This window comes from Doryrhamphus excisus, chromosome 22 (genome assembly GCF_030265055.1).
Source record: "Doryrhamphus excisus isolate RoL2022-K1 chromosome 22, RoL_Dexc_1.0, whole genome shotgun sequence".
In the NCBI taxonomy this organism is placed as follows: domain Eukaryota; kingdom Metazoa; phylum Chordata; class Actinopteri; order Syngnathiformes; family Syngnathidae; genus Doryrhamphus; species Doryrhamphus excisus.
In genome coordinates, this window is record NC_080487.1 from 5,030,786 (window position 1) to 5,058,494 (window position 27,709).

The window sequence follows — 27,709 nt, forward strand, 5'->3', positions numbered from 1 at the left end:
CAAATGAAGTTTATCTGCCAGTTCCATTTCTGTTGCCTCATGTGTAGTTGACTCAAAAGAACAAGAAGGCCTTATTGGCTCCTTCAAAATATACTTTATACTGTAACTATTGATTTCATGCAGACATGAGACCACATGGATGACCCCTCATCATAGACAGCTTCGTACCGTGACTTCTTTACCATGTGGCAAGGGTGTCCAAGGGCCACTTTTTTTCCCCACATTTTAGCTTTTTTGTTATGACATTTTTCCAAAATTGTCAACATTTCTCTTAAATAATTGGTGTCAATTTTATTCTCAAAATATTTAACTCATTTTCTAAAAATTACAACTTTATTTTGTTTCTCATAATATTTAAAAAAAATTTGCTACTAAAATGACATCTTGCCTCACAATATTCTCATAAATTTTCTTTTCTTCTCGTTGGAAAACAACTTTTGTCCTCTTTTTTTCTTGTAAAATTACAGCTGTATTGCTCTTGGTTTTTATGTCCCAACTATTTCAACTTTATACTTGCTAATTTTCCTCTGATGATGACTTCACTCCCACAATATTTCGACTTTAACTTAAAAAAATAAATAAAATTTTTCATATTATTCTCATAATATATTACATTTTCTTGTAAGGTTTTGGCGACTTTTGGTCGCAGGATTACAACTTTTCCTCTTAATATTTGGACTTTATTCTTGTAAAATGACTGATTTTTCCATGGTTTCAGTATTTCGTATTTTTCTAGCTAAACTATTTTTAGGACGTGCCGCTGGCTACACTTTGGACACACCTGCTCTATGTAACGTCATGTCACTCAGCCATGCCATGAGATCATTCCGCCACATTGTAACTCCGTTTCCTTGCCCTCTCTGATCATTTCCTCCCTCCTAATGACACACGCTGACAGCACAGGAGAGGAGTGACTGGATGTGGGTGGAATGTGCCAAGTACATGGGGGGAAGGGGGGGGGGGGGGGACCATGAAGTGAGTGCATTTTACCAAGAATTTCCACTGTCTGTTTAAAGTTCTACACAAAGGTGTGGTACCTGCTTCGCCATCCAAAAACACAAGAGGAGCCAAGCTCACAACAGGAAATGACAATATACTGCACAAGCCTTACTAAAACTATAAATACGTTAAAATCTACCCATGGTGTTCCAGCCTGGGTAAAGCCTCTACAGTGCAGGTACAATATTCAACATCATGGGCAGCCAGGTTTATGGGTTGCCACTAGAGGGACACAGAGGTTTGTACGAGTGTTCATGCACACGGACACATACAGTACACAAGAGAAGAGAGAAGACTATGGACTCCACCAGCTAACGATCACTCGTCAAATCTTCCCTCCATGATACTCTCGAACGAGAAGGGGACAAACTTGAAGCCTTGACCACCATAGAACTTATTCTGGAACTCGACCCTGAAATGAGACAGTTGAGAAGAAGATATGTGGTCAGAGATCTGTAAACATTCACATGACCTTGCTTATTTAGTGCTCATTTAATGAAATGATCAATATTATTCACCTTAATGCACATATAGCTGCATTCAACATCATCATCATCATCTAACGCAGGGGTCTCAAACACGCGGCCCGCGGGCCATATGTGGCTCGCAGGACACTAGTTTGAGGCCCCCGCCTTGATATGAAAGTTTAACGTTAGTGCGGCCCGCGCAAGTTTGATATGGATGCTGTATGGTATCATGTACCCAGAAAAAAATATTACGTTTGATTAATGTTCATGTTAAATAACTGTTAATAGTTATCCTCCCTATCCGTGTGGAAGTGGTAAGTTTTTGGCTATTTAAGTTTAAAGGAAATAACTTGAAGGCTACCGTTTAGGGCGCTAGCTCTCTAGTTTGCGAGTTAGCATGTGTCTCAAGACCCTGCAGTTGCGCAATATGTTGTAAATAAAAAGAGTATAAATGTGACTATAGTCGTGTTTTGTCATGTCTACAGGGCTCTAATAATGCTTTGTTCATTTTAATCTGAAAAAAATAATTTGTCTACCCACCAACTATATGTGGTTTCTTAAGTTTTTATTATTTGGTGTTTTATTGTTATTATTATATTTATTTATTACTGATTGATTTTCTTTATTCTTGATTTGTTTATTTATTTTGTGCAGAAAAATAAAAATTAAGATTTGAGAATAGTGGAATGTTTTATCAGAGCTTTTCTTGTAGAAAATTGGAACCAAAGCAAAGATTTTTTTAATGTTTTTGTTTTTAATAAATGGGGGTTTTGTTTTTTTTTGGAAAACCTCTTTGATGACCAAAAGCACAGAAAAAAAGAAATTCTCATCAAACATGTTGGACATGTACATATTCAAAGCCACAAATGGCGTGTATTTATGGAAAGATTACATAACCATGCTTGCAGACAAAATAAACACCCTTAGAAAGGTTCATGATTGGCTATTTTCCCCGAGTTGAGTCTTTCAGTCTATTGTTTTCCAAAATGATTTTCTGATTGTGACTGCTTCTGATGTCTTCCGTTGGTAAGAAAACACGAAGAGAGGGCCGTTCCTTTGCAAGTGAGGGGAGCTGCCAAGGAATGTCTCCAAGCTGTGGCAAATATTTGGCCTACCAGAGCGGTGTGAGGGCGACACTTAAAAACGTGGAAAGAAATGAGAGATCCTCTCATTTGCCTCTCCACATATCTGTGCAGATGGAAAAAAAAAAACGCTTCCACCTTCTGTGTGTCCTTGTGAGTGCCTGTGCGTAATGCGTAAGTGTGTTTGCACAGACAAGTCATCAGCGTGTGCTTGTGAAGAGCAGATACCAAAGCAGAGGTCCAAGTTGACTGCTGTTTACTCCGAGCATGACTATTTCCATTCGCTCACCTCTGCGAAAAATACTCCAGGACTCTTTTTAACCTTAGCGGATACCTGTTGAGCTGACACACTTCTGCTTTATTAACCAAGTAACGCACTCGTCCTGGCAGTGTATGCTTCTACTGCACACGCATACACAATCAGTCTGGGGCGTTGAAGCTTTTCTTTAGCTTTCTGGAGGTATTTTCCTGGTACTTGCCCAAAATATGGACCAGTTAATACTACTAAATAGTGGTCTTATTTTTGCAGAAAGTAATTCTGCATTTGAGAACGAGAACAACATAGCAAGAGTAAAATATGGTGGTGGTAGTGTGATGATCATAAATTTTGAAGGACTCATTGCAAGTTAGCACAAATTCTTGATTGCAGTTATTAGCTTAGTAGCTTTAGGGGGAATCACTTTTTTCAATGTAGGATTGGATAAAAAATTATTTCATATGAAAACGGAATTTTTGGTGTTCAGTTGTGTTGTCATTGACTAATATTTCAGTTTGTTTGATGATCTGAAACATTTAAGTGTGACAAACAAATTTTTTTCCCCTAAAAATAACCAATAAAAATCCAATATTTCTCAAAATAAAATAAAATAAAATAAAATAAAATAAAATAAAATAAAATAAAATAAAATAAAATAAAATAAAATAAAATAAAATAAAATAAAATAAAATAAAATAAAATAAAATAATTGTATAAATTGAAAAAAAAAAACTTAAATTATATCAGGAAAGCAGGAAGTGAACAAATGCACAGTTACTGATTGTAAAAGTACCAGATGGAGGGGTAGGATTTAATAAGCTTTGCTTCTTCCTACTCCTTTTGGACATGTGGAACTGTGAACTGATTATGGGATGCACTCAATTGCACCATCAAATGCACCATTACCAAATCAAGAAGGGGGCAAAGGTTTCTGTATAAGCGGATGTTCCCTGTCCACGTGAAGTGTGTGTGTGCTATTTTTTAGGGAGAAAGGAACCTTTGAAAAACAAAGAGTTCAAGCACGTTCAAGCGCTTCAAAGAATGTGAACGAACTTTCCACTTTTCTAATACCATAACCTCTACCGACCATTTCAAAAAGCGTTCATATCAGTGAACTCACTCAAGCTATCTTCATCTGCTCTCTCAGTCAAGGTTTGTTTTCTCAGTAAAGGAGTAAAGGAGGGTCAGGAGGATGATCAGGAGTTGATGGACCTTTCAACACGTTGGAAGGTAGATTCGTCCAAATGGACGTATATGTATAAATATTCCCGCCTTGTGATATTCTCTATACTATAAACAATCAGGACAAGGCGAACGTTCTTACGTAAAAGAAGCCATTGTGCTATCAGCGTTCCGGTACATTCCAGCGTGGTGATAATGTTCTCTAATGGGCCAATGTTTGACCCGAGTGTGTATCTCAGTACAACATGGAACGGTGCTGCTTGTATCAGCTTGGCAGACACGGTGCAAGGAAGCGATGGCGCTGCAAGGTTCTTTCTCTGAAACGTTTTGAGCTTACAGTTACAGTAAACCACTTTGAGTCAGGAATGTTTCATGTGTTTGACATGCTGAAGACGTACGGCTTTGGCAAAGAGATACAAGAGGTGAAAAATGATGGCGCACTGGAATCCATAGTATGGACATTCCTTCACATGATATGAGGACCTACTGTATAGTGCAGTAATTCTATACTCACCAGTGAAGACGCAGGGCATGCAGAAAGGCCGACAGCCCCTCCATGACCAGCAGGATGGCAACTGTGAGGGTGGCGAAGGCCGCAAAGATGATGGACAGGCCAAAGAACCCACCCCCACTGCGGGAGGATAAACCGAGGTGCATCACCATGGACCAGAGCACCTCTGACAGCTCTGAGCACACATGAAAAAGAACAAAAGGAAAACTGTCATCACGGAAGTTCAAATGTCTTTGAAATGATCACAGGGACGATACAGTAAACCTCGGATATATCGGATTCAATTGTTCCCACTGGTTTTGTCCGATATAAGCTAAATCCGTTATATGCGTATACCGGAAAATGTCCGTTTTACGCATATATCGGATTTATATGCGGTATATGCGTAAATCGGATTTTATCCGTTATAAAAAGGCACTTCCTTGACTATGTTTCCAATGTACCTGGACGCGCAGGCAACGCTGCAAACGCTGCAAATTACGTCGTATAGCGGCCTGTCACGATTCGGCGAATCGGAGCGCCACGATGCGGCCATCCGATATATGCGAGGGAAATTTAATGGAAATGCATTGGAACGGGACTGGAGATTTTGTCCGAAATAGGCGAAATCCGTTATAAAAAATCCGATATATGCAATGAATTTTTATTGGAAATGCATTACAGAAAAATTGGTTCTTTTTTATCTGTCCGTTGTGAGCGAATTTCCGATATATCCGAGTCCACATATCCGAGTTACTGTACAACAACATTTACACTTCAGTCAGAAGCCTGAAGTTGAAGTCGGGGCCGCAGTCTCCAAAAAAAAGCATTATTAAACACTTTGCTGAGATTCTGCAGTACCTACAAGATCTCCCCGCTCGAGAAGACACAAGCACAGGCTTGTCTGAAATTTGCTAGTGAACAACAGAATGACGGAATGACTTCAATGGCTTCAACTCGGAGGCAGAGAAATGCTGAATATGACCTCCAGAGCACCATTCCTACTGTCAAACCTAAACGTGGAAAAATTCTGCTTAAGGGCTCTTTTTCTGCTAAGTGCACAAGAGGGGCCTGTAATTTACAATCTTGGATGAGAAACACTGAAGAACACTAAAAGATGAGGCTGATGGATGGGTCCTTACAGCCTGACAATGACTCAAAAGATCCTGGAGTGTCCTGGAGTGGAACTGAATCCCATATAAAGCTGATACTTCAGCCTCAAAACGTTTGACCTCCGTGTTTGCCAACAAGGGTTTCCCCACTAAGTACTGGGTCATAGGTTATACTGTGTCTCTCCCTGTTAAAACAAATGTCAAAGCGTACAGCATAGCACCAACTACTTTTTATTTTTTCTTCCAGACTGAGAAACAGCTTCTTCCCAAGAGCCATCACTACCCTGAACTCAGATATACAACGTACCCGGTCATTAGCATAATGCAAATGTGCAATATTCCATCACTGCCCAATACAATACACTCATATGTGACTTTACTCATCTGTATACACCAGTCATTATTTGCACTATGACCCATTTATCATTGCACTAAAATTAATATATCTGCAATATGTCTGCTCCTGCATATGCTCCTGTGCAATACTATGTGCATATTTTGGATATCTTGTATATATCTTGTTAAATTGTCTTTTTTACTCTACTTTTATATACTTTTTTTTTTTTAAACTTGACTACTGCACTGAAAGGAGAAGCTCTCCAATCTCGTTGTACATCTTGTATAATGACAATAAAGGCCATTCCATTCCAGTTTATTTTTTCCATTTCCCAATTCAACTGGGCAGGAGTTCTCATAAACTGCAACAAGGCTAGAAGAGTCCAAATCAGCCCACTTTAATATAACATCAGTTTAAAGTGGCTTTAATTGCTTCAGTTTGAACATAATAACTATTATTTTGACCTACTGCTCCTTTTTAAAATTACTAGGATGGTAATTTTCACATTTTCATAATCAGCGGTTCTACTCAGAGTTTCTTCTTAATGTATCTCTGAGGGAATCTCTAAGAAAACCTTCAATCTTGTTGCTTCGGTAGGAACGTAGACGACTAGTACATTGCAAGGTTTGTCTTTAGGCTCTCTTCACCACAACGGACAGAATCTGCATGCAAGTCCCGACCCTGTGGTGGACTGGCCCACTACTACATAAAGAAAGCAACTTTCCATGTACCATAGTTGGAGAACCCGTGCTGGCCAATGTCGTGTGAGCTAGTTGGTGAATCTACTCACGTGCATGAGCCAGACTGAGAGCCCACAGACGCAGATAGGAGGCAGTGTTGGAGATACAGCCCAGACAGTACTCTATGGTGTGGATGGCCTGATGGACGGCCACATCACCAAAGTCAAACTGTGGAAAGAACACAATAATATTACTGTTTCAATTGTAACCTTAAAATGGACTTTTACTGTACAAGGGAAAGTGCAGGTCAGATAGTATAGGCTCAGTGGCTGTGTGGCCAACATGCTAACCACTCGTTGCAACCATTCGGCCTACATGCTAAGCACTCCGCCTACATGCTAACTACTCGGCCTACATGCAAAGCACTCAGTCAACATGCTAACCACTCAGCCAACATGCTAACCACTTGGCCAACATGCTAACCACTGGGCCTACATGGTAACCACTGGGTCTACATGCTAACCACTCGGCCACCATGCTAACAACTGGGCCTACATGCTAACCGCTCGGCCTACATGCTAAGCACTCAGCTTATGTGCTAAGCACTTGGCCTACATGCTAACCACTCGCCCAACATGCTAACCACTGGGCCTACATGCTAACCACTCGGCCAACATGCTAACCACTCGGCCTACAAGCTAACCACTTGGCCTACATGCTAAGCACTCGGCCAACATGCTAACCACTGGGCCTACATGCTAACCACTTGGCCTACATGCTAAGCACTTGGCCAACATGCTAACCACTCGGCCTACATGCTAAGCACTCGGCCAACATGCTAACCGCTGGGCCTGCATGCTAAGAACTCGGCCTACATGCTAACCACTTGGCCAACATGCTAACCACTCGGCCTACATGCTAACCACTTGGCCAACATGCTAACCACTTGGCCTACATGCTAACCACTGGGCCTACATGCTAACCACTAGCCCTACATGCTAACCACTAGGCCTACATGCTAAGCACTCGGCCAACATGCTAACCACTGGGCCTACATGCTAACCACTCGGCCAATATGCTAACCACTCGGCCAACATGCTAACCACTCGGCCACCATGCAAACTACTCGGCATACATGCTAACCACTCAGCCTACATGCTAACCACTCGGCCAGCATCCTAACCACTCCGGCAACATGCTAACCACTCAGCCAACATGCTAACCACTAGGTTTACACGCTAACCACTCTGCCAACATGCTAACCACGAGTCAATCTTTAAAAAGATATTGTTTTTTATGGTATTGCTCCGATTTTCACAACTTCTTGTTTCCATGTTTGATTGGTCTGTGAGCATTTGCCGCCCAACTTCTTCTTCATCTTCATCCAAGCATATGTGAAATACTGTGCTTTTTGTAGCAAATCCATGATCTACTTTTCGCGTGTGTAAGTCCTGCAGGATCACAGACTTGTTTGTGTATTGTCCCTTCATTTACTCCATCCTGGAACAAGACTAGCCTTTCCTGTATGCACTGGGCCGAGCTACGGCTCTATGTCTCTGTTGTTGCATTTGGCTTGTCGCTGGCTGGGTTTCCTTTTCCATGCTCCTCTTTTGTTCTTGGACCCAGGGAACTGAGTTCATGGAAGCAGTTGCTCATTGTTCCCATTAAAGTGTCTCCAACGCAAGTGGCTTGAGAAAACAAAACTGGCGAGTTTGATGTATTGGCATCACTTATATTGTCACAGCAGCATGAGGTCATACGTTCAAGTACGTGAGCAGAATATGGACCTACAAAGGAATATTATGCTATCGGTGTGTCAATATTTCAGAAAAAGCTAAATCAAAAATGCTTATAATAATGGATTGGGGTGTTCAAACGTCTTTCGGCGAGGCCCACATGCTGAAAAACTAAAGGATGCTCTTGGACTGTGAGGGCATCTGGAGCAAACCCACCCAAGAAGAACATGCGATATGCATGCCCTCTTTAACATAAAGGAAGAAATGAAAAAGACCACAAGGAACAAAACCCCAAGACTGAAAAAGACCGTTGAGACTCTTACCGGCTCTTCCTCCGCTTGCTTGAAAGGAATCAAAGGTCAAAGGTTAGTGAAGGCGTTCAGCAACTAATGGATACTAACAAACGCTCTCATCATCATTTCCAATCATCAAAATGACCAAGAGGAAGGGTGTGCATAGTGCGGCCCGGGGCTGCTTTTCTATTGGCCCGCTGCACATTGGGAAAAATGGGAAAATCAAAAGTACTTTCACAAGAATAAAGTGAAAACATGAACAGAAAAGAGTTGTTATTGACTGAGAAAAAGAATGCACCATCATTTTGTGAGAAATAACATCATTTTAGTAGCATACATTTGACACATTTAAGAAAGAAAAACGTTTTTAAAGTTGTAAGATTACCAGAAACAAAAACATTTTTGGAAAACTGGTTGTGGAAAAAGTTATAATGTTTGGAGAATAGAGTCAATAGAGTCAATTTATGAGAATGAACTTGTAATATTAGGAGGGAAATAGAGTTGAAAAAGGTTATCGTTTGTGGGTGTGGAAATAAAGTCCATATATTATGAGAATAAAGTCATAATTACAAGAAATATTTACATTATTTTAGATTATTTATTATTTATTTATTATTATTATGTTTAGTTATTATTTAAGATTATTGAAGAAGAAAGTTGAAAGATTGAGGGGGAAAAATGGGGGGGAAAATAGGGGAAAGAGAGTGTAAATATATTTAATTTATTCATTCATTTTCTACCGCTATCCCAGCTGTCTTCGGGCGAGAGGCGGGGGTACACCCTGGACTGGTGGCCAGCCAATCACAGGGCACATATAGACAAACAACCATTCACACTCACATTCATACCTATGGACAATTTGGAGTGGCCAATTAACCTAGCATGTTTTTGGAATGTGGGAGTACCCGGAGAAAACCCACGCATGCACGGGGAGAACATGCAAACTCCACACAGAGATGGCCGAGGGTGGAACTGAACCCTGGTCTCCTAGCTGTGAGGTCTGCGCGCTAACCACTCGACCACTCGTGCCGCCCTATATTTAATTTGTAAGTAAGCAAAACAAATATGCTCCATGAACTATCATGTATGAGATGGGCTCCAGGTGTTGTGTAATAGATAGTATATTTCAAACCAGTTCCATGCACCACAAGGCAACATGATATTCCTTCATCCCCAGCTTCCCCGCTTGATAAGCACGCCTACATGGAATACCGCTGCTTTGGAGAATTGAATGTGGTCTTGTTCAATGACAGTTATGCAATATGTTATCAAAACATAAACACTCAGACGGACCAAGTAGCACACCCGGGGGCCACACCACACCTCTGACTCAACTGGCTGGTATTTTCAGAAATTCCATTCACCGGTTCTCATGAAAACCACCTCAGTGTTTATGTTTCTGAAATGGAAAATCTAACTCTTATCTCGCACTAGTCCATCACAGGCCTCCCTTTCTATTTGAAAGCCCCCATCGCCCCCCCCGACCAGCCAGGAGAAAACACAGCTCTCTATGCAGAATATGTCTGGAAAGTTATAGCTACTCTCGTCATTTAGAAGTGTTTCTCAATCCTTGAAATGAAAATACAAAAATATATAACATCTCATAATAATAATCATTAAATTGAAGCATGATATCACCAACATCATCCTGTCTGAACAGCCTACATCAGGGGGGTCCAAAATTTGGGCTTTTTTTTTGGCCCACGGTACAATATAGCAAGGCAGAACCACAAAAATTGGAAAAATTGAGCAAAAAAGATGAATAACTAATACAAATATTCATTCATTCATTCATTCATTTTCTACCGCTTTTCCTCACAAGGGTCGCGGGGGTTGCTGGAGCCTATCCCAGTTGTCTTCAGGCGTGAGGCGGGGTACACCCTGGACTGGTCGCCAGCCAATCAAACAACCATTCACACTCACATTCATACCTATGGACAATTTGGAGTCGCTAATTAACCTAGCATGTTTTTGGAATGTGGGAGGAAACCGGAGTACCCGGAGAAAACCCACGCATACACGGCGAGAACATGCAAACTCCACACAGAGATGGCCAAGGGTGGAATTGAACCCTGGTCTCCTAGCTGTGAGGTCTGCGTGCTAACCACTAGACTACCGTGCTGCCCTAATACAAATATATTCTTACAAAATACACAAAGAAAAATACAGTAAAACATTTTTACATTTTACAACATTTTACCCTATAGAAATATCAGGGGCCGCCAAGTGGCCCCCTTTTGATTTTTCAGTATCCAGCCCTCGGTGTAAAGTTTGGACACCCCTGATTGAAGGAGTAAAAAGGCTCATACTATATATCAGACTTATTATCATATTCTACAAGTTTATTCTTAACAGTCTCCAAATAGAGTAGAGCAGTCTCAGAGAGACCAACAGACTCACCTCATCTCCTTCCTCCGAGTGCTGGGAGAGCTGGTCGTGGTCCATGATGCCAGCCTCATCCTCCGTGGGCCCGTTGCCCACTCGCACCCCTCCAAACTTCTGCGTGCCCTGTTGGGTGAGTCCGGTGCATGATGAGGACACGCCTGTTCGCTCTAAAGATTGCTCTAGATTCTCTGCAGTGGTTTCTTCCCTCTTCTGTGACTAGATACAAAAGTCACAAAAGCTGTGTCGGGCTTAAAGCAAGCCTTTGGTTGCACGCTGCATGAAACTGCTCACAAATAAAAGGCACCCAGAGAAGATACTGAAGATGATGTTTCCAATCGTGGTATATTTGTGACACGTTACCGAGGTAAAGGTGTCTTTTCAATAAAGAAATGTTGGATTTCAAAGTTTGTTCAACGTGATAGAATCTCACTGGTTGAGTTGAACCTCTTCTCTCATTACCTAAACTTCCTGTACAGCTGGGTAACGGCAGATGTGGCTGCCATGTTGAAGCTCTCTGATGGGATGCTAATACTCATAAGATAAGATGCTAACTCTGGGGTGGATGCTAACTGAGGGTGCCAATGTCGATTTTTGGCTGATATCTAGAAGCTGATATCTGGAACGAGGCTGATATCTAGAGGCTGACATCTAGAGGCTGATATCTAGAACGAGGCTGATATCTAGAAGGTGATATCTGGAACGAGGCTGATATCTAGAGGCTGATATCGAGAGGCTGATATCTAGAACGAGGCTGATATCTAGAAGCTGATATCTGGAACAAGGTTGATATCTAGAAGCTGATATCTAAAGGCTGATATCTAGAACAAGGCTGGTATCTAGAAGCTGATATCTCGAACAAGGCTGATATCTAGAGACTGATATCTAGAGGCTGATATCTAGAAGCTGATATCTGGAACGAGGCTGATATCGAGAGGCTGATATCTAAAGGCTGATATCTAGAAGCTGATATCTCGAACGAGGCTGATATCTAAAGGCAGATATCTAGAACGAGGCTGATATTTAGAAGCTGATATCTGGAACGAGGCTGATATCTAGAGGCTGATATCTAAAGGCTGGTATCTAGAACAAGGCTGATATCTAGAAGCTGATATCTGGAACGAGGCTGATATCTAGAGGCTGACATCTAAAGGCTGATATCTAGAACGAGGCTGATATCTACAAGGTGATATCTGGAACGAGGCTGATATCTAGAGGCTGATATCGAGAGGCTGATATCTAGAACGAGGCTGATATCTAGAAGCTGATATCTGGAACAAGGTTGATATCTAGAAGCTGATATCTAAAGGCTGATATCTAGAACAAGGCTGGTATCTAGAAGCTGATATCTCGAACAAGGCTGATATCTAGAGACTGATATCTAGAGGCTGATATCTAGAAGCTGATATCTGGAACGAGGCTGATTTCGAGAGGCTGATATCTAAAGGCTGATATCTAGAAGCTGATATCTCGAACGAGGCTGATATCTAAAGGCAGATATCTAGAACGAGGCTGATATCTAGAAGAGGCTGATATCTAAAGGCTGATATCTAGAACAAGGCTGATATCTAGAAGCTGATATCTGGAACGAGGCTGATATCTAGAGGCTGATATCTAAAGGCTGATATCTAGAACAAGGCTGCTATCTAGAAGCTGATATCTGGAACGAGGCTGATATCTAGAGGCTGATATCTAGAGGCTGATATCTAAAGGCTGATATCTAGAACGAGGCTGATGTCTAGAAGCTGATATCTGGAACGAGGCCGATATCTAGAGACTGATATCTAGAGGCTGATATCTAAAGGCTGATATCTAGAACGAGGCTGATATCTAGAAGCTGATATCTCGAACGAGGCTGATATCTAGAGGCTGATATCTAGAGGCTGATATCTAGAGGCTGATATCTAGAATGAGGCTGATATCTAGAAGCTGATATCTGGAACGAGGCTGATATCTAGAAGCTGATATCTGGAACGAGGCTGATATCTAGAAGCTGATATCTGGAACGAGGCTGATATCTAGAGGCTGATATCTAGAACGAGGCTGATATCTAGAAGCTGATATCTGGAACGAGGCTGATATCTAGAGGCTGATATCTTGAGGCTGATATCTAAAGGCTGATATCTAAAGGCTGATATCTAGAATGAGGCTGATATCTACAAGCTGATATCTTGAACGAGGCTGATATCTAGAGGCTGATATCTAGAGGCTGATATCTAATGGCTGATATCTAGAACGAGGCTTATATCTAGAAGCTGATATCTCAAACGAGGCTGATATCTAGAGGCTAATATCCAGAGGCTGATATCTTAAGGCTGATATCTAGAACGAGGCTGATATCTAGAAGCTGATGTCTGGAACGAGGCTGATATCTAGAGACTGATATCTAGAGGCTGATATCTAGAGGCTGATATCTAGAAGCTGATATCTGGAACGAGGCTGATATCTAGAGGCTGATATCTAGAGGCTGATATCTAAAGGCTGATATCTAGAACGAGGCTGATATCTAGAAGCTGATATCTGGAACGAGGCTGATATCTAAAGGCTGATATCTAGAACGAGGCTGATATCTAGAAGCTGATATCTGGAACGAGGCTGATATCTAGAGGCTGATATCTAGAGGCTGATATCTAGAGACTGATATCTAAAGGCTGATATCTAGAACAAGGCTGATATCTAGAAGCTGATCTCTGGAACGAGGCTGATATATCTAGAGGCTGATATCTAAAGGCTGATATCTAGAACGAGGCTGATATCTAGAAGCTGATATCTAGAAGCTGATATCTGGAACAAGGCTGATATCTAGAAGCTGATATCTGGAACGAGGCTGATATCTAGAGGCGATATCTAGAACGAGGCTGATATCTAGAAGCTGATATCTGGAACGAGGCTGATATCTAAAGGCTGATATCTAGATGTGTGTTGTTGCCTCACATAGGCATGCTGAAAAATTCCCAAAAGTCCCAAAAGTGCAGTTTTCCTTGAACATAAAATCAGGTGGATTGGATTCTTTACGTTTGGACTGAGCCTGAGCCAGAATGTCCTTCGGAATCAGTAAGGCACCAATCAGGTATCACACCTAACTCCACCCCTGAACAACATCAACTATTAAGATTAGCTTTCCAGTACATGAGGTTTAACGCATCCAGTGGATTTTATCTCGGGGATGATTGCAAACCATTGCCTGTTGTTTGGGTTCCCTCACATTGTCAAGTGAACAGCGTTTCCAAGGCAGGCTTTAAGCACATTTCATGGCAACACCAAAACACATTTCACAATCAAATGTACGGTGAAAGACAGAATAGGGGCAAAAAAAAGGTTATATGACAAAATAGAGAATATCTGAGTGTGCAATTAGTTTGTAGGCAGGGTGAAATGCACATACCAGGTGTACTTTCCACAGGTGCTGACGCCGAAGCACCATAGTTTTCACCACCAGCATACAGGGCACACATGCAAGGGCAATGAGCACCAACAACACTTGAATCCCCATCTATAGGTTCAAACACAGGGAGGTTAACAAAGCACTGCCCCGCTAGTAGTAGTCACCACTGGACCAGTCGATGACCAGCCATGACCCCAATGGAGGCAAATTTCTTACATATCCTGCATACACAAAGCACATTAGACTTTTGAATGTGGAACAACATGAGCTCTACTGTGAGGTTGAGGATGAGGTAGCACCTGTCCTGCGTAGAGCGGCTTGTTGGTGGGATCACTGTAGTTGAAGAGGCACATGTTGATGAAGTGGATTAGGAGGCTGGGAGCATCTTTTGAAGTAAATGCATCGTAAGCCGTCCACTTGTAGAAGACCAGCAGGACGAGGTAACCAAACAGGCTTGCCATGAAGACAATTTCTGGGATGAAGCCCAGGAAGATGTTCAGAGGCTTCTTGAAGTACCTGAAGTGGTTGTTTAGTTAAAAAAAAAGAGATTTAGTGTGTAATGGTAATGGTAATGGTTTAATTTCATTTGAACATGCATCAGATTACAATTGAGTGCATCCCATAATCAGTTCACAGTCCACATGTCCAAAAGGAATAGGAAGAAGCAAAGCTTATTAAATCCTACCCCTCCATCTGGTACTTTTACAATCAGTAACTTTTGTTCACTTCCTGCTTTCCTGATATAATTTAAGTTTTTTTTTTATTCATACAATTATTAAATTTTAATTAAATTAAATTAAATTAAATTAAATTAAATTAAATTTAATTTAATTTAATTTAATTTAATTTAATTTAATTTAATTTAATTTAATTTAATTTAATTTAATTTAATTTAATTTAATTTAATTTTATTTTATGTCACATACCGAAGTACAAGGTGATATGACCATCCAATGACATAATGGGTACCATAGTAAGTGTCAATATAGTGATATATATAGCTAAAAAGTGAAGACCTCCTGCATTCCCGTCTCGGTTTTGAAGGCAACACTTACAGATGGTTGAAAAGACTGAGGGAGACTCCAAACAGCATGTGAATGACACCTAGGATGACAGACATCTTCATCTTGAACGAGTTGAGGAAGGTCAGCTTGTTGGTGGCGACGTTCCAGATCTGCACGAATGACAGCAGCTTTCACTTCAATGACATTTTTCCTCCCTCCAACGAAAAAAAAAAAAAAGAAAATATTGAGCAAAGGTTCAACATTTTTGCTCAAGTCTTTTACCGGGTCGATTCCCAGAGGATAAGGCCCATTGAAGACACCAGGAACGGCTGGGTCCAGCTGCAGCACGGCGTTGCTGTCAAGCGTCTCAAAGCTTCAACATGACAGTAAAAGAGGAATAAAATACAGTATTAGCTTTCTTGTTCAGCACCTTCCAAACATACAGCATTGACCAGTCCACATATATTTCCCTCAGTCAAATACTGTCCATATCACTTCAGAACCTTACATTTATTTGTCTTATTTAAGTCTCAAGTCTTGAATCTTGATTATATTGTCTAAAATCATCCAAATTGCGAGTAAAGCAAAGCATATAACAATGTAGAAGTTCATATTTACGTTGAATTTATGGTAAATTCTGGCGTGTATTGACCTCCTGCAATTTCCAAAGGGTTAACTTAAGCTTGTGGCTTTCATAGCTCATGATTGTCTCCTGTCAAATAAAAGCTGGCTGTTCCTCAAGGACCACAATATTCCACATTATGACGTGGAGACATGCGGCTTTATATAAGAACAAATCTGCTTTTTCTCAGGTGGTTTATTAGAAAAAGACCAACTATTAGTATGACAATCCTGCAACATTCATGAACAATCATGAACATTGCTGAAAACGGGATAACTTACGACCAGTTGGCTCCTTTGGGACCAAACATGGGCCTCACGCTCCACCCGGAGCCAAACATGTTCAGCGATTTGGAGAAGCAATCATTATAAATGACGCCTGTGTACACGGAGAAGATCCCCATGAGCAGAATGATGTAGCGGCCAGCAAACACCATATTGAACATCTGTCAGGAAATAGAGATACGGAGGTGATCACCTCACATTACCATTTTCTTCTTCATTCCATCAATACCTCATTGTCGCTCTTCTGGGCAAGGAGGCGACTCTCTCGGATGACCAAGTAGAGAGCAGCGCAGGTCATCAAAAGGCCGTGACCCATGTCGCCAAACATGACGGCAAACAGGAAAGGGAAGGTGATGATGGTGTACGGAGCTTTATGACGGAAAGATACATGGAAGAGAACATCAGACGACCCAGCTATTCATTCAAATGAAAAATACAACACTGATACCAACACTGGTATCACTACCATGCATGATAATAAAGTAGGACTGGAACCACTCCTCAAGTACAGACTGACTGCACGCTTCCAATTTTAGGCATCACGATACTACCTGGATTGATTTCACGGTAGTTTCCGATGCCATAGGCGTCCACAATGTTCTGGAAGCCGCTGGTGAACTTGTTGGTCTTGTTAAAAGTGGGCGGCGTCTGCTTGGTCTGCATTCGGTTGAGGATAGACGGCACAGTTGAACCGCTTCGCTCCTGTCAAATATGCTCAATGTCAATGACAGAATCCACATCAACACGCCTTTACAACAGGATGTAGCAGTATTTGACTATACACTGAATGGGACAAGGGCTGCACGGTGGACAAGTGGTTAGCGCGCAGACCTCACAAAGTTCAATGTTCTCCCCGTGCATGCGTGGGTTTTCTCCGGGTACTCCGGTTTCCTCCCACATTCCAAAAACATGCTAGGTTAATTGGCGACTCCAAATTGTCCATAGGTATGAATGTGAGTGTGAATGGTTGTTTGTCTATATGTGCCCTGTGATTGGCTGGCCACCAGTCGAGGGTGTACACTGCCTTTCGCCCAAAGACAGCTGGGATAGGCTCCAGCATCCCGGCATTAATGTCTAAACCACTGGCAAATGCAGACCGCGGTGAAAATGTCCAAATTGTGCCCGACGTGTCAATATTTTGTATTCCTGTAAATAAAATTTCAACAGATTTTTGTATATGCTGTATATGGCATGCCTACTGTACATCAGTGTATGTGTGTGTGTTTATGTGTGTGTGTGTGTGCAGTCCACGACACAATAAAATACTGTAGGTTGGATAAAACTTCAACAAACTGACCATCATCTGTACTGCTAGACAGTAATCAATTGACTTTGCCTTTGTTTTGCCAAAAGAAATGCCTATACAATTGTATCCAATGCCGCCCCGTTCACAGCAACAGTCTCAACACAGCACAAATTGTTTGTGAACTCAAAGGCAGGGGGGGGGGGCGTACACAACAACAGGAAGCAGCTCCCATAAAGCTTTGAATGGAAAAGCCTTGGAATGAAAAAAGACATTCCAATGATGCCAAAAAAAATATCTTGCCTGCTTGTATTTGGATTGGATATTGAAATACTGTGGAGAACAGATTTCCATCCTAAGGTACGTTGTTCCCGTTTAGGTAGTTTTTCCCCAGTCTTACATTTAGCATGCACGTCAAAGTCACATGATGATGGTTGCAATGCGGTAACATGTGAGAGCTAACAGCTTCTCCTTACATGCTTTGGAGGGGAGTGAAGCTGGCTGGAATCAGCACCTACCTTGCTACATTCCAGGAAATCATATACACCAATATGATGGATTTTTGTTACAGTATTTCGGTCAGATGCAGGATGAAGGGCAAGTTATATTAAGGAACGCCACGTGGTTACATTCAAGGTAGGAACGTAGAAGAAATGGACCTTATTCAAACTTCCTGTCTATTACTGATCATTCATTCATTCATTCATTCATTTATTTTCTACCGCTTTTTCCTCACGAGGGTCGCGGGGGTGCTGGAGCCTATCCCAGCTGTCTTCGGGCGAGAGGCAGGATACACCTTGGACTGGTGGCCAGCCAATCACAGGGCACATATAGACAAACAACCATTCACACTCACATTCATACCTATGATCAATCAAATCCTCAAAGATGGCTTCTTTCACTCATTCACCCTCCAAAGGACACTGGTGGCACTTTCTGGTGCCTCAATGACAATATCAAGAATTTGACTAAATAACAAAGAGTTCAAACTCACCGTTCCTCTGCGGAGGGCAAACTGAATGGAGTCCAGGTCCGAGACAGGACACCACACCTCCGCGATGAGACATTTCTGAGTGACGTCGATGTTGCAGAGGTTAAGAGTATGGTAGATGGCTTTCATCTTCCGAACTTTGATGAACCAAACTCGCATGGTCTTTGAAGCGGCCTGCAACACTCGCTGGCGGTGGTCTTCGGTCTGGTTCAGCACCTGAGTTGGCAATGTGAAGAATTTAGCACAGGTCCAAAAAAGATGCTTAATGGGGCAGATTTCATCCTTCCTTCACTTGTGAACAAGATCGGTATCGGCATATATCAGTAAAAAAATCACGGTATCGATATCAGCCAATGCTCGCTTTAAAGCGCAGATCCCCTTCGCCGATACAGCACTCAGAACCAAGCATGTCTACCGTATTTGGGACTTCCTGTCTGGGTGAGAGTGATGTAAGTTTTGCACTCTGTAGGCCAATAAAGTCTGACCATTCATCTAAACCAGTGGTCTCAAACACGCGGCCCACGGGCCAAATGTGGCCCGCAGGACACTAGTTTGAGGCCCCCACCTTGATATAAAAGTTTAATGTTAGTGCGGCCCGCGCAAGTTTGATATGGATGCTGTATGGTATCATGTACCCAGAAAAAATTATTACGTTTCATTAATGTTCATGTTAAAAGTTAAATAACTGTTGATAGTTAGCCTCCCTATCCGTGTGGAAGTGGTAAGTTTTTGGCTATTTAAGTTTAAAGGAAATAACTTGAAGGCTACCGTTTAGGTCACTAGCTCTCTAGTTTGCGAGTTAGCATGTGTCTCAAGACCCTGCAGTTGCGCAATATGTTGTAAATAAAAAGAGTATAAATGTGACTATAGTCGTGTTTTGTCATGTCTACAGGGCTCTAATAATGCTTTGTTCATTTTAATCTGAAAAAAATAATTTGTCTACCCACCAACTATATGTGGTTTCTTAAGTTTTTATTATTTGCCGTTTTATTATTATTATTATATTTATTTATTTATTACTGATTGATTGATTTTCTTTATTCTTGATTTGTTTATTTATTTTTCATCTTATTTTGTGTAGAAAAATAAAAAGTAAGATATTTGAGCTTTTCTTGTAGAAAATTGGAACCAAAGCAATTTTTTTTTAATTTTTTGTTTTTAATAAATGCGTTTTTTTGTGTGTGTTTTTTTGGAAAACCTGATGCGGCCCAGTCTCACCCAGACCCAAGCTCCAGTGGCCTCCAAGTAAATTGAGTTTGAGACCCCTGATCTAAACTATCTCAAAGTTGAAACAATTAAGACCCACAGCTCTTGTTTATGCCAAATGATTCGAAAAAAACTGAGCCGAATGTTCCATTGTACTCGGCTAGTACATTGTATGTGGTTGGCAGGCACACACTAGGGCAGACCCTCAGAGAGAACACGGATTTTAGGAGGCCAAACTCTGGAAACCACAACTCATTGATACGGAACAAAAAGTCTTTAGCAGATAAGACCCATTTTGGAGATAAGGCCTGTGTATGCATCACAATGGCTTTTCATGTAATATGATGGAGCAAGGAGCATGCATCAGCCTGAAGGTCAGGGTACTGTTGTGCACAGTTTCTGATTAATTGGTTTGTTGTGATTGTTGACTGTGTTGTAACAAAGTAAGAATGTTGCTGCCATGGTTATTGTTGACAAGATCAACAATAAGTGTAATGATAATAAATTCATCACGAATGAGAATGAACGGGATTTTGCCGGCCTTAATATACAGGCTAGTATGTCAGGGTAACACCCGAGACCGGTCTCCAGCCAATCACAGGACACATATAGACAAACAACCATTCACACTCACATTCATACCTATGGACAATTTGGAGTCGCTAATTAACCTAGCATGTTTTTGGAATGTGGGAGGAAACCGGAGTACCCGGAGAAAACCCACGCATGCACGAGGAGAACATGCAAACTCCACACAGAGATGGCTGAGGGTGGAATTGAACCCTGGTCCCCTAGCTGTGAGGTCTGCGCGCGAACCACTCGACCGCCGTGCCGCCCGTCAGGGTAACATATGAACTGTTAATCAGATTACTATAGCCTATAAAACATAACATAACATAAGTTTATTTGCAGCTTGTAATTTGCTCTGTAATCTTTTTGTGGGAATTGGTGTTCCGTCTCTCTCAGTTGTCTTTATAACTTGATGTTTACATTGTAAATGTTCAGTGGTACAGGAGATTGCCATCTTGCTGCTCTCAGTGTGAAAAAAACATATATAAGTCGCTCTGGAGTATAAGTGGCAGCACCAGCCAAACCGGGAAAATACGGTATATTTTATCTTAACATTACATGCTGTAAACATGGGCGACACGGTGGTCGAGTGGTTAGCACCAGACCTCACAGCTAGGAGACCAGGGTTCAATTCCACCCTCGGCCATCTCTGTGTGGAGTTTGCATGTTCTCCCCGTGCATGCGTGGGTTTTCTCCGGGTACTCCGGTTTCCTCCCACATTCCAAAAACATGCTAGGTTAATTAGCGACTCCAAATTGTCCATAGGTATGAATGTGAGTGTGAATGGTTGTTGATATCGTACAACTTGAAATGTAAAAGGAAGCGATGGGCTAGGAAAAGAAATGTACCATTTGGAGATCATCAATACGGCTGTTGACTCCTGCGAGCATCTCCTTCCTCTCCTGTGGGGTCTCTGGACAAGGATAGAGAGAGGCACGGAACCTGCAAGAGAAAGAACGCAAAGCGAACTTAATTGAACCGCACATGCTCAAAGGCTGATTTGACTGACGGTGTGTGAAAAAAGAATTATGAGACTGTTAATTCCGAAACTGAAGAAGACGACATTAGCGGTTTTACTTCCCAGGAGGAGGATGAAGAGAGACTTAGTACAAAACATAAAAAATGCCATTTCCATTTGTTATTTATGTTTTTGGAGGTTTTTTAAATAAAACATCAAATATGGCAAATATGGTTAATTGGCTCAAGCCCCGACCATGATAAGTGAATTTCCTCCAAGTAGGATTTTTTTTATTTATGAATGGAATATTTTGAGAGGTAGAGCATACAAAACCTTTGGTTTCATTAGAGTCCTGTAGACATGAAATAACAACCCTATAGTCACCTTTACACTGTCCAATATAGTAAACATAATAAGAGAAAATAAGACTTGGTGGTGGGCGGCACGGCGCTCGAGTGGTTAGTGTGCAGACCTCACAGCTAGGAGACCAGGGTTCAATTCCACCCTCGGCCATCTCTGTGTGGAGTTTGCATGCTTGGGTTTTCTCCGGGTACTCCGGTTTCCTCCCACATTCCAAAAACATGCTAGGTTAATTGGTGACTCCAAATTGTCCATAGGTATGAATGTGAGTGTGAATGGTTGTTTGTCTATATGTGCCCTGTGATTGGCTGGCCACCAGTCCAGGGTGTACCCCGCCTCTCGCACGAAGACAGCTGGGATAGGCTCCAGCACCCCTGCGACGCTCGTGAGGATAAGCGGTAGAAAATGAATGAATGAATGAATGAATTTGAACTTACTTGGTTATGAAGAGAATAAATAAGGAGTTAAAACTGCCTGAAACACGTTATAATAAACAAATATGACAAATGCCTTAGTTAAATAAGAATTAAAGCTAAAATTGACACAATCACTGTATAATGAATAAATAATAGTTTATAAAAATCTAACAGAAACATTCAGTTTACCTGAGCTTCCACTCATTAAGGTCAGGGAAATTATTGGAAAACAGCAAAACAGAAGTGACGGCACAAGCAAAAAGGAGCCGTGGCCGCACAAACGCTCACCCTTCACAGATCTTCTTCACCCTGTTCTTCAACTGGTCGCCTTGGAAGAAAATGATGAAGACAGACTTGTGGACCTGGTCTCCCTGTTGAAAAGGATGACATTGTTTTTTTTTTATTGTACTCACTGAGAAAAATCAGCTTCTATTTTCCTGTCGTCGTGTAACTAATGGAAGAGAATTGATACTAAGAACTAACCGTAGTGGGGTCCTCGAGAGGGTCCTCAATCTCAGCCTTCCGTAAGAAAACGTTACCTCGACACACCCGCCACAGCATCCTCTCAAAGGTTGGAATCCTCTCCCTGCTGATCACGCCAGCCACAAACCTGATGATGATAAGATAAGATAAGATATGCCTTTATTCATTCCAATAAGCAGTACAAAATACACAATATAAAAAAAACAAACAATATAAACAACCCAAGTATTAACAAATCAACAATTTTACCCAGAGTTATATACAAATACAGTTTGCAGATAATATGAAATAAGATGAAATATATGCCTAGGCCTAGGTCGCCAGTGTGGAGTGGCGAGGTGTCACTACGCCAATAAATTAGTTCTTCCATTAATAATAATAACAATAAAAATGTGTCTGTAGCTTGGTTAATATGCAGGTTACATTATGTAAACAAAGCATTGATGTCGTTTTTTTCTATATTTAGAACACACAGGAAAGCGAGTGTTCATTTCTCACATAAATGTAGATGTAGATGATGACAAATATACTGTACATAAGTCTCAGGCTTTACCCCAATCTGAGTGGCGCCCCTCTGCCCCCTTCGTTGCCTTCCATGAGAGCTGATGACTCTTCCAACAAGTTGGGATCCTCCATCTTAACAAAAAAATGTCCTCATATAACAACTTTATTTTTTTATTTGAGTTGAGTGAAGATGGAGAGCTATGAAAAGGTTGCAAACCTCGTCAAAGAACTGCTGTGTTCGACGAAGGATGTGTTTAAGCTCCGTCAGCTCAAGGAAGTTCTTCTTCAGGGCTTCCTGGTTGGTGTTGATCTCCTTCAGCTCATTCTCCAACTTCTCAAAGGTAGCCTGCAAATCATAACATTCTCACGGTAACTTTTTTTGTTGCTAATTGGGTTCAAGGTCCTTTCCTAACAAGGACTGTTTACACTAATACGTATATCGTTTATTGTGGCTATTGGTTCCACACCAGACCATGATGAGTGAATTTCCACCAAGGAGGATTTATATATTTTTGTAGTTATACCATTTAAATATATCTATTCGACATTATTAGAGAACTCTATACATGAAATAACATCCCTATAGTCACCTTTACACTCAACTTTACACTGTTCCATGTTTAATGCATGCTATACATGTACTGTATGACTTTAACTCAGGGGTCTCAAACTCAATTTACTTGGGGGCCACTGGAGCTAGGGTCTGTTATTTTCCTTTAAACTTAAAAAAGCCAAAAACTTACCACTTCCACACACATAGGGAGGATAACTATTAACAGTTATTTAACCTTTAAGATGAACATTAATCAAACGTAATAATTTTTTCTGGGTACATGATACCATACAGCATCCATATCAAACTTGCGCGGGCCGCACTAACATTAAACTTTCACATCAAGGTGGGGGCCTCAAACTAGTCTCCTGCGGGCCACATTTGGCCCGCGGGCCGCATGTTTGAGACCCGTGCTTTAACTTAACTTATTAAATGTGTAGTCTATTGCTATGTTAGTATGCTGTCCCCCAAGCTACTTAGCTATCATATTTGCCTTTGGAAAAGGCAGCATTCCTTACCTTTTGTGGGGCCATTGTATTAAGTACTGACAGTCCCCTAGTTCTCTAAGTAGTGTCTAGAAAAAGGTCTTACCTCCAGATCGATCATATCCCTGGGAAAAGGCACCTCAGGATTCTCACCGGTGTCCACAGTTGGAATGTTGGCCTTCTTGATCTCCTTCTCCACAAACCCTGTGGACAGTGAAGGAACACATTGCTGTAGAAACTGAAGCTGGGTACCTACTACAGATATTCTAGCTGTGAAGGACTGCCTCAATGTACTCACTTAGTTTTCGATCCATCTCCTCACATCTCCTGACTTCATTCACAAACTTGCGCTGGAACACGTTCACGTCTGGATTCAGCTGCAAATGGAAATGTTGTTAGGCAAACGTATGACATGGAGCGTGAACTTAGAACTCATGAAGAAACAACTGAAACACTGAAAGTAGTCACTAGTAATGCAAGCCATCCTACTCACATCTCGGAACTGGACCATGCCTAGTTCTCCCAGTTCGCTTACACAGCAGTAGGCCGCCTCCGACTGGAGAAACAGCTGGGCCAGGGTCATCTCCTCACTCCTGAACAGCTCCCCCATGATGACCGGTACACCCGTACACAACTCAGAAACCCTGCATAAACGTACAAAGAATACAACTTAATACTGCGACCAAAACTGTTCAACTTGTACATCAATTACTATATCTCCAAAGTCACGAAAGACTTAAAGCTGGTATTATTTGCAGATGATACCACTGCTTTTTGTTCTGGAGGGAGTACAGATTAAATCATTAGAAAGGTCAGAGAAGAAATGGTCACACTAAAAAGATGGTTTGATGATAATAGATTATCCTTGAACCTAAATAAAACTAAAATCATGCTGTTTGCTAACAGCAGAAAGAACACATACCAGCAAATACAAATAAACGGTGTAGACATTGAAAGGGTGAAGGAAAATAAATTTCTGGAGATCACAATAGATGAAAATATGAGCTGGAAGCCTCATATTACAAATATACAACATAAGGTGGCAAGAAATATTTCAATATTGAACAAAGCAAAATTTGTTCTCAATCGGAAATCACTCCACACTCTTTATTGCTCTCTGATTCTACCATATCTTACTTATTGTGTGGAAATATGGGCTAATAACTATAAAAGCAATCTTCACTCGATGTAAATGTACTGCAAAAAAGGTCAGTAAGGATAATTCATAATGCCGCCTACAGAGAACATACTAATACTCCTTATTTCTAAAATCACAAATACTTCAACTTGCTGATATAGTTCATCTTCAAACAGCTAAAATAATGCATAAGGCTAAAAAAATAACCAATTACCTAAAAATGTCATCCAATACTTCTCTACAGGAGAGGAGAAATATGATCTCAGGGAAGAAGTACATTTGAAACACTTCTATGCTAGGACTACGTTAAAAAGCCATAGCATTTCAGTATGTGGAATCAAACTATGGAATGGATTGAGTAAGGACCTCAAACAATGCACAACGATGAGCCAATTCAAGAAACAATACAAGCAGTTGATGTTTGCTAAATACAAGGATGAAGAGTCTTGAACCAGTCATGATGTGCTATATAGTATATCACTATATTGACACTTACTATGGTACCCGTTATGTCATTGGATGTTCATATCACCTCGTACTTTGGTACATGACAAAAATTTTTAATTTAATTTAATTTAATTTAATTTAATTTAATTTAATTTAATTTAATTTAATTTAATTTAATTTAATTTAATTTAATTTTATTTTATTAAAATAAAAAACCAAACTATATTATGGAAAGCAGGAAGTGAACAAATGTAACAGTTACTGATTGTAAAAGTACCAGATGGAGGGGTAGGATTTAATAAGCTTTGCTTCTTCCTACTCCTTTTGGACATGTGGAACTGTGAACTGATTATGGGATGCATTCAATTGTATTCTGATGCATGTTCAAATGAAATTAAACCATTACCATTACCATAACGTGTATCTACATAGATGTAGGCAAAAGAGTTGTATATTTATTGAACTAATTCCATACCAAAGACGTAGTTATGAACCTGAGGAGTTATTTGGAGTCACCCTATGTAAGAAGGTTTGCAGGGGGAGGAGCCATCCCCGTGTGTTCGAATCCCAGTCCTAGTTAAACACATCAACCCCAAATAAAACAACTACAACTACATTGCTTCCAAATGTGTTCAATCTTCCCACATCACAGCACTGGATTTTATAAATGTGTTAGCATGTTAGCTTGGCAGGCTGAATGTGAGTGAGGCGCATCCTTCCTCCCGCAAGCTCTGTATACCCTTCAAGCTCAAGGACGCCATGATGCTACTTGCCTCCATCCTGTGACAGCATCTTCTGTCTACGACAGGCGTTCAATTCCTACCCGCCTCAAGCACTATGCTTCACTATTATACGGCCGCCATCCGCGGTGGAGGACATAAAAAGTGATTACAGGCCGATGACGTACGTGATGCAGCTATGACTGATTTTGAAACCTCGAAGAGAAAATTATAATAAACTGTCGACTTGCCATCGTAAATGTTGAATAATATCGGCTTAAATGCACGAAAATCAGACTCATTGCCGTCCTTTCGACCCACACGTCAAATATTAAACGGAAAATATCCAGTTAAAATATACCGCTTTTACCGCTTTTGACTATACAACCTCTTAACAAATATAAACAACAAATTAAACATCATTATTATATTCGCTTTGGTTACTTACGGTTAGAATGAGCAATATGTGCTCGGTCTATGTCAGGATGCTGGATGCTGCGGGCCAACAAGGTGCGTTAAGCTCCATACAAAAACCGGAAATACAACGTCTGTACTTAAAAAAATAAAAGCATAATGATTGTATTTCAAAATACTGTTCCGTAAAGCCACAAAGACTTAGTAGGACAATTTTAAGACAGTTGAATGTATTTATGTATATTTCAAAATGAAAGGAAGCGAGAAGTTTTATTTTGGTGAGGACGTCGTTGTAAATGACTGGCCATATGAAGATTAAATAAATAAAGAAAAATATGAGACAATCTGTATCTATAAGCAGGGCAAAGAGATATTAATAATAATAGATATTTCAATATAATAAAAAAAGGAATAATCAAAAAGTAACAATAATTTAAGGATCATCTTCACAGACATCAATTATTCCTTTATTTTTTCTAGAAGTATTGGACTTTATTGACAACTATATTTTAATGACAACTATATTTTGTTTGTTTCTCATATTGCTTCAAGATAGATTAGATGTTCTTCTATTCTATTCTATTCTATTCTATTCTATTCTATTCTATTCTATTCTATTCTATTCTATTCTATTCTATTCCCACGTACACTATGTTAGGGTAACACACTCACTCTGTCATATTAATGTATCATGCTATTTTGTAGTTGAATACCCATATATTAAAAAAACATGCATATTTCAGCAAATGTTACATATAGTTTACCTAAAGGAAGCATTTTCAAACATAAAATACAAATACAAGGCATTCAAAAGACTGAGGATATGTAGTATTCTACTCTGGTCACTAGATGTCATTGATATTAATAAAAACATTACAAAAGCATCAGACTTGATCGCCGGAACAACAGGC

General features: G+C 40.6%; 1 protein-coding gene across 4 annotated transcripts; it reads right to left on the reverse strand.

The window, feature by feature from the left end:
- Positions 1 to 88: 88 nt before the first annotated feature.
- LOC131109665 (V-type proton ATPase 116 kDa subunit a 1-like) lies at positions 89 to 26,945 on the reverse strand. 4 transcript variants are annotated; one of them, XM_058061902.1, is made up of 22 exons: positions 26,833 to 26,945; positions 24,574 to 24,724; positions 24,379 to 24,457; positions 24,187 to 24,284; positions 23,260 to 23,388; positions 23,092 to 23,174; positions 22,539 to 22,665; positions 22,344 to 22,426; positions 21,170 to 21,263; positions 18,549 to 18,761; positions 16,863 to 17,013; positions 16,541 to 16,680; positions 16,309 to 16,472; positions 15,688 to 15,778; positions 15,457 to 15,575; positions 14,701 to 14,917; positions 14,402 to 14,509; positions 11,035 to 11,142; positions 8,665 to 8,682; positions 6,716 to 6,833; positions 4,501 to 4,672; positions 89 to 1,411 (listed from the first exon to the last, which is right to left on the reverse strand). In XM_058061902.1, the coding sequence occupies exons 2-22, from the start codon at positions 24,688 to 24,690 to the stop codon at positions 1,318 to 1,320; spliced, it is 2,523 nt and encodes an 840-aa protein (XP_057917885.1). In that variant the 5' UTR covers positions 24,691 to 24,724; positions 26,833 to 26,945; the 3' UTR covers positions 89 to 1,317. The 4 variants fall into 4 exon arrangements, with proteins under 4 accessions (XP_057917885.1, XP_057917883.1, XP_057917886.1 ...); XM_058061900.1 differs by having other exon boundaries at positions 11,035 to 11,235; XM_058061903.1 differs by lacking the exon at positions 8,665 to 8,682.
- Between the last annotated feature and the right edge of the window lie 764 nt (positions 26,946 to 27,709).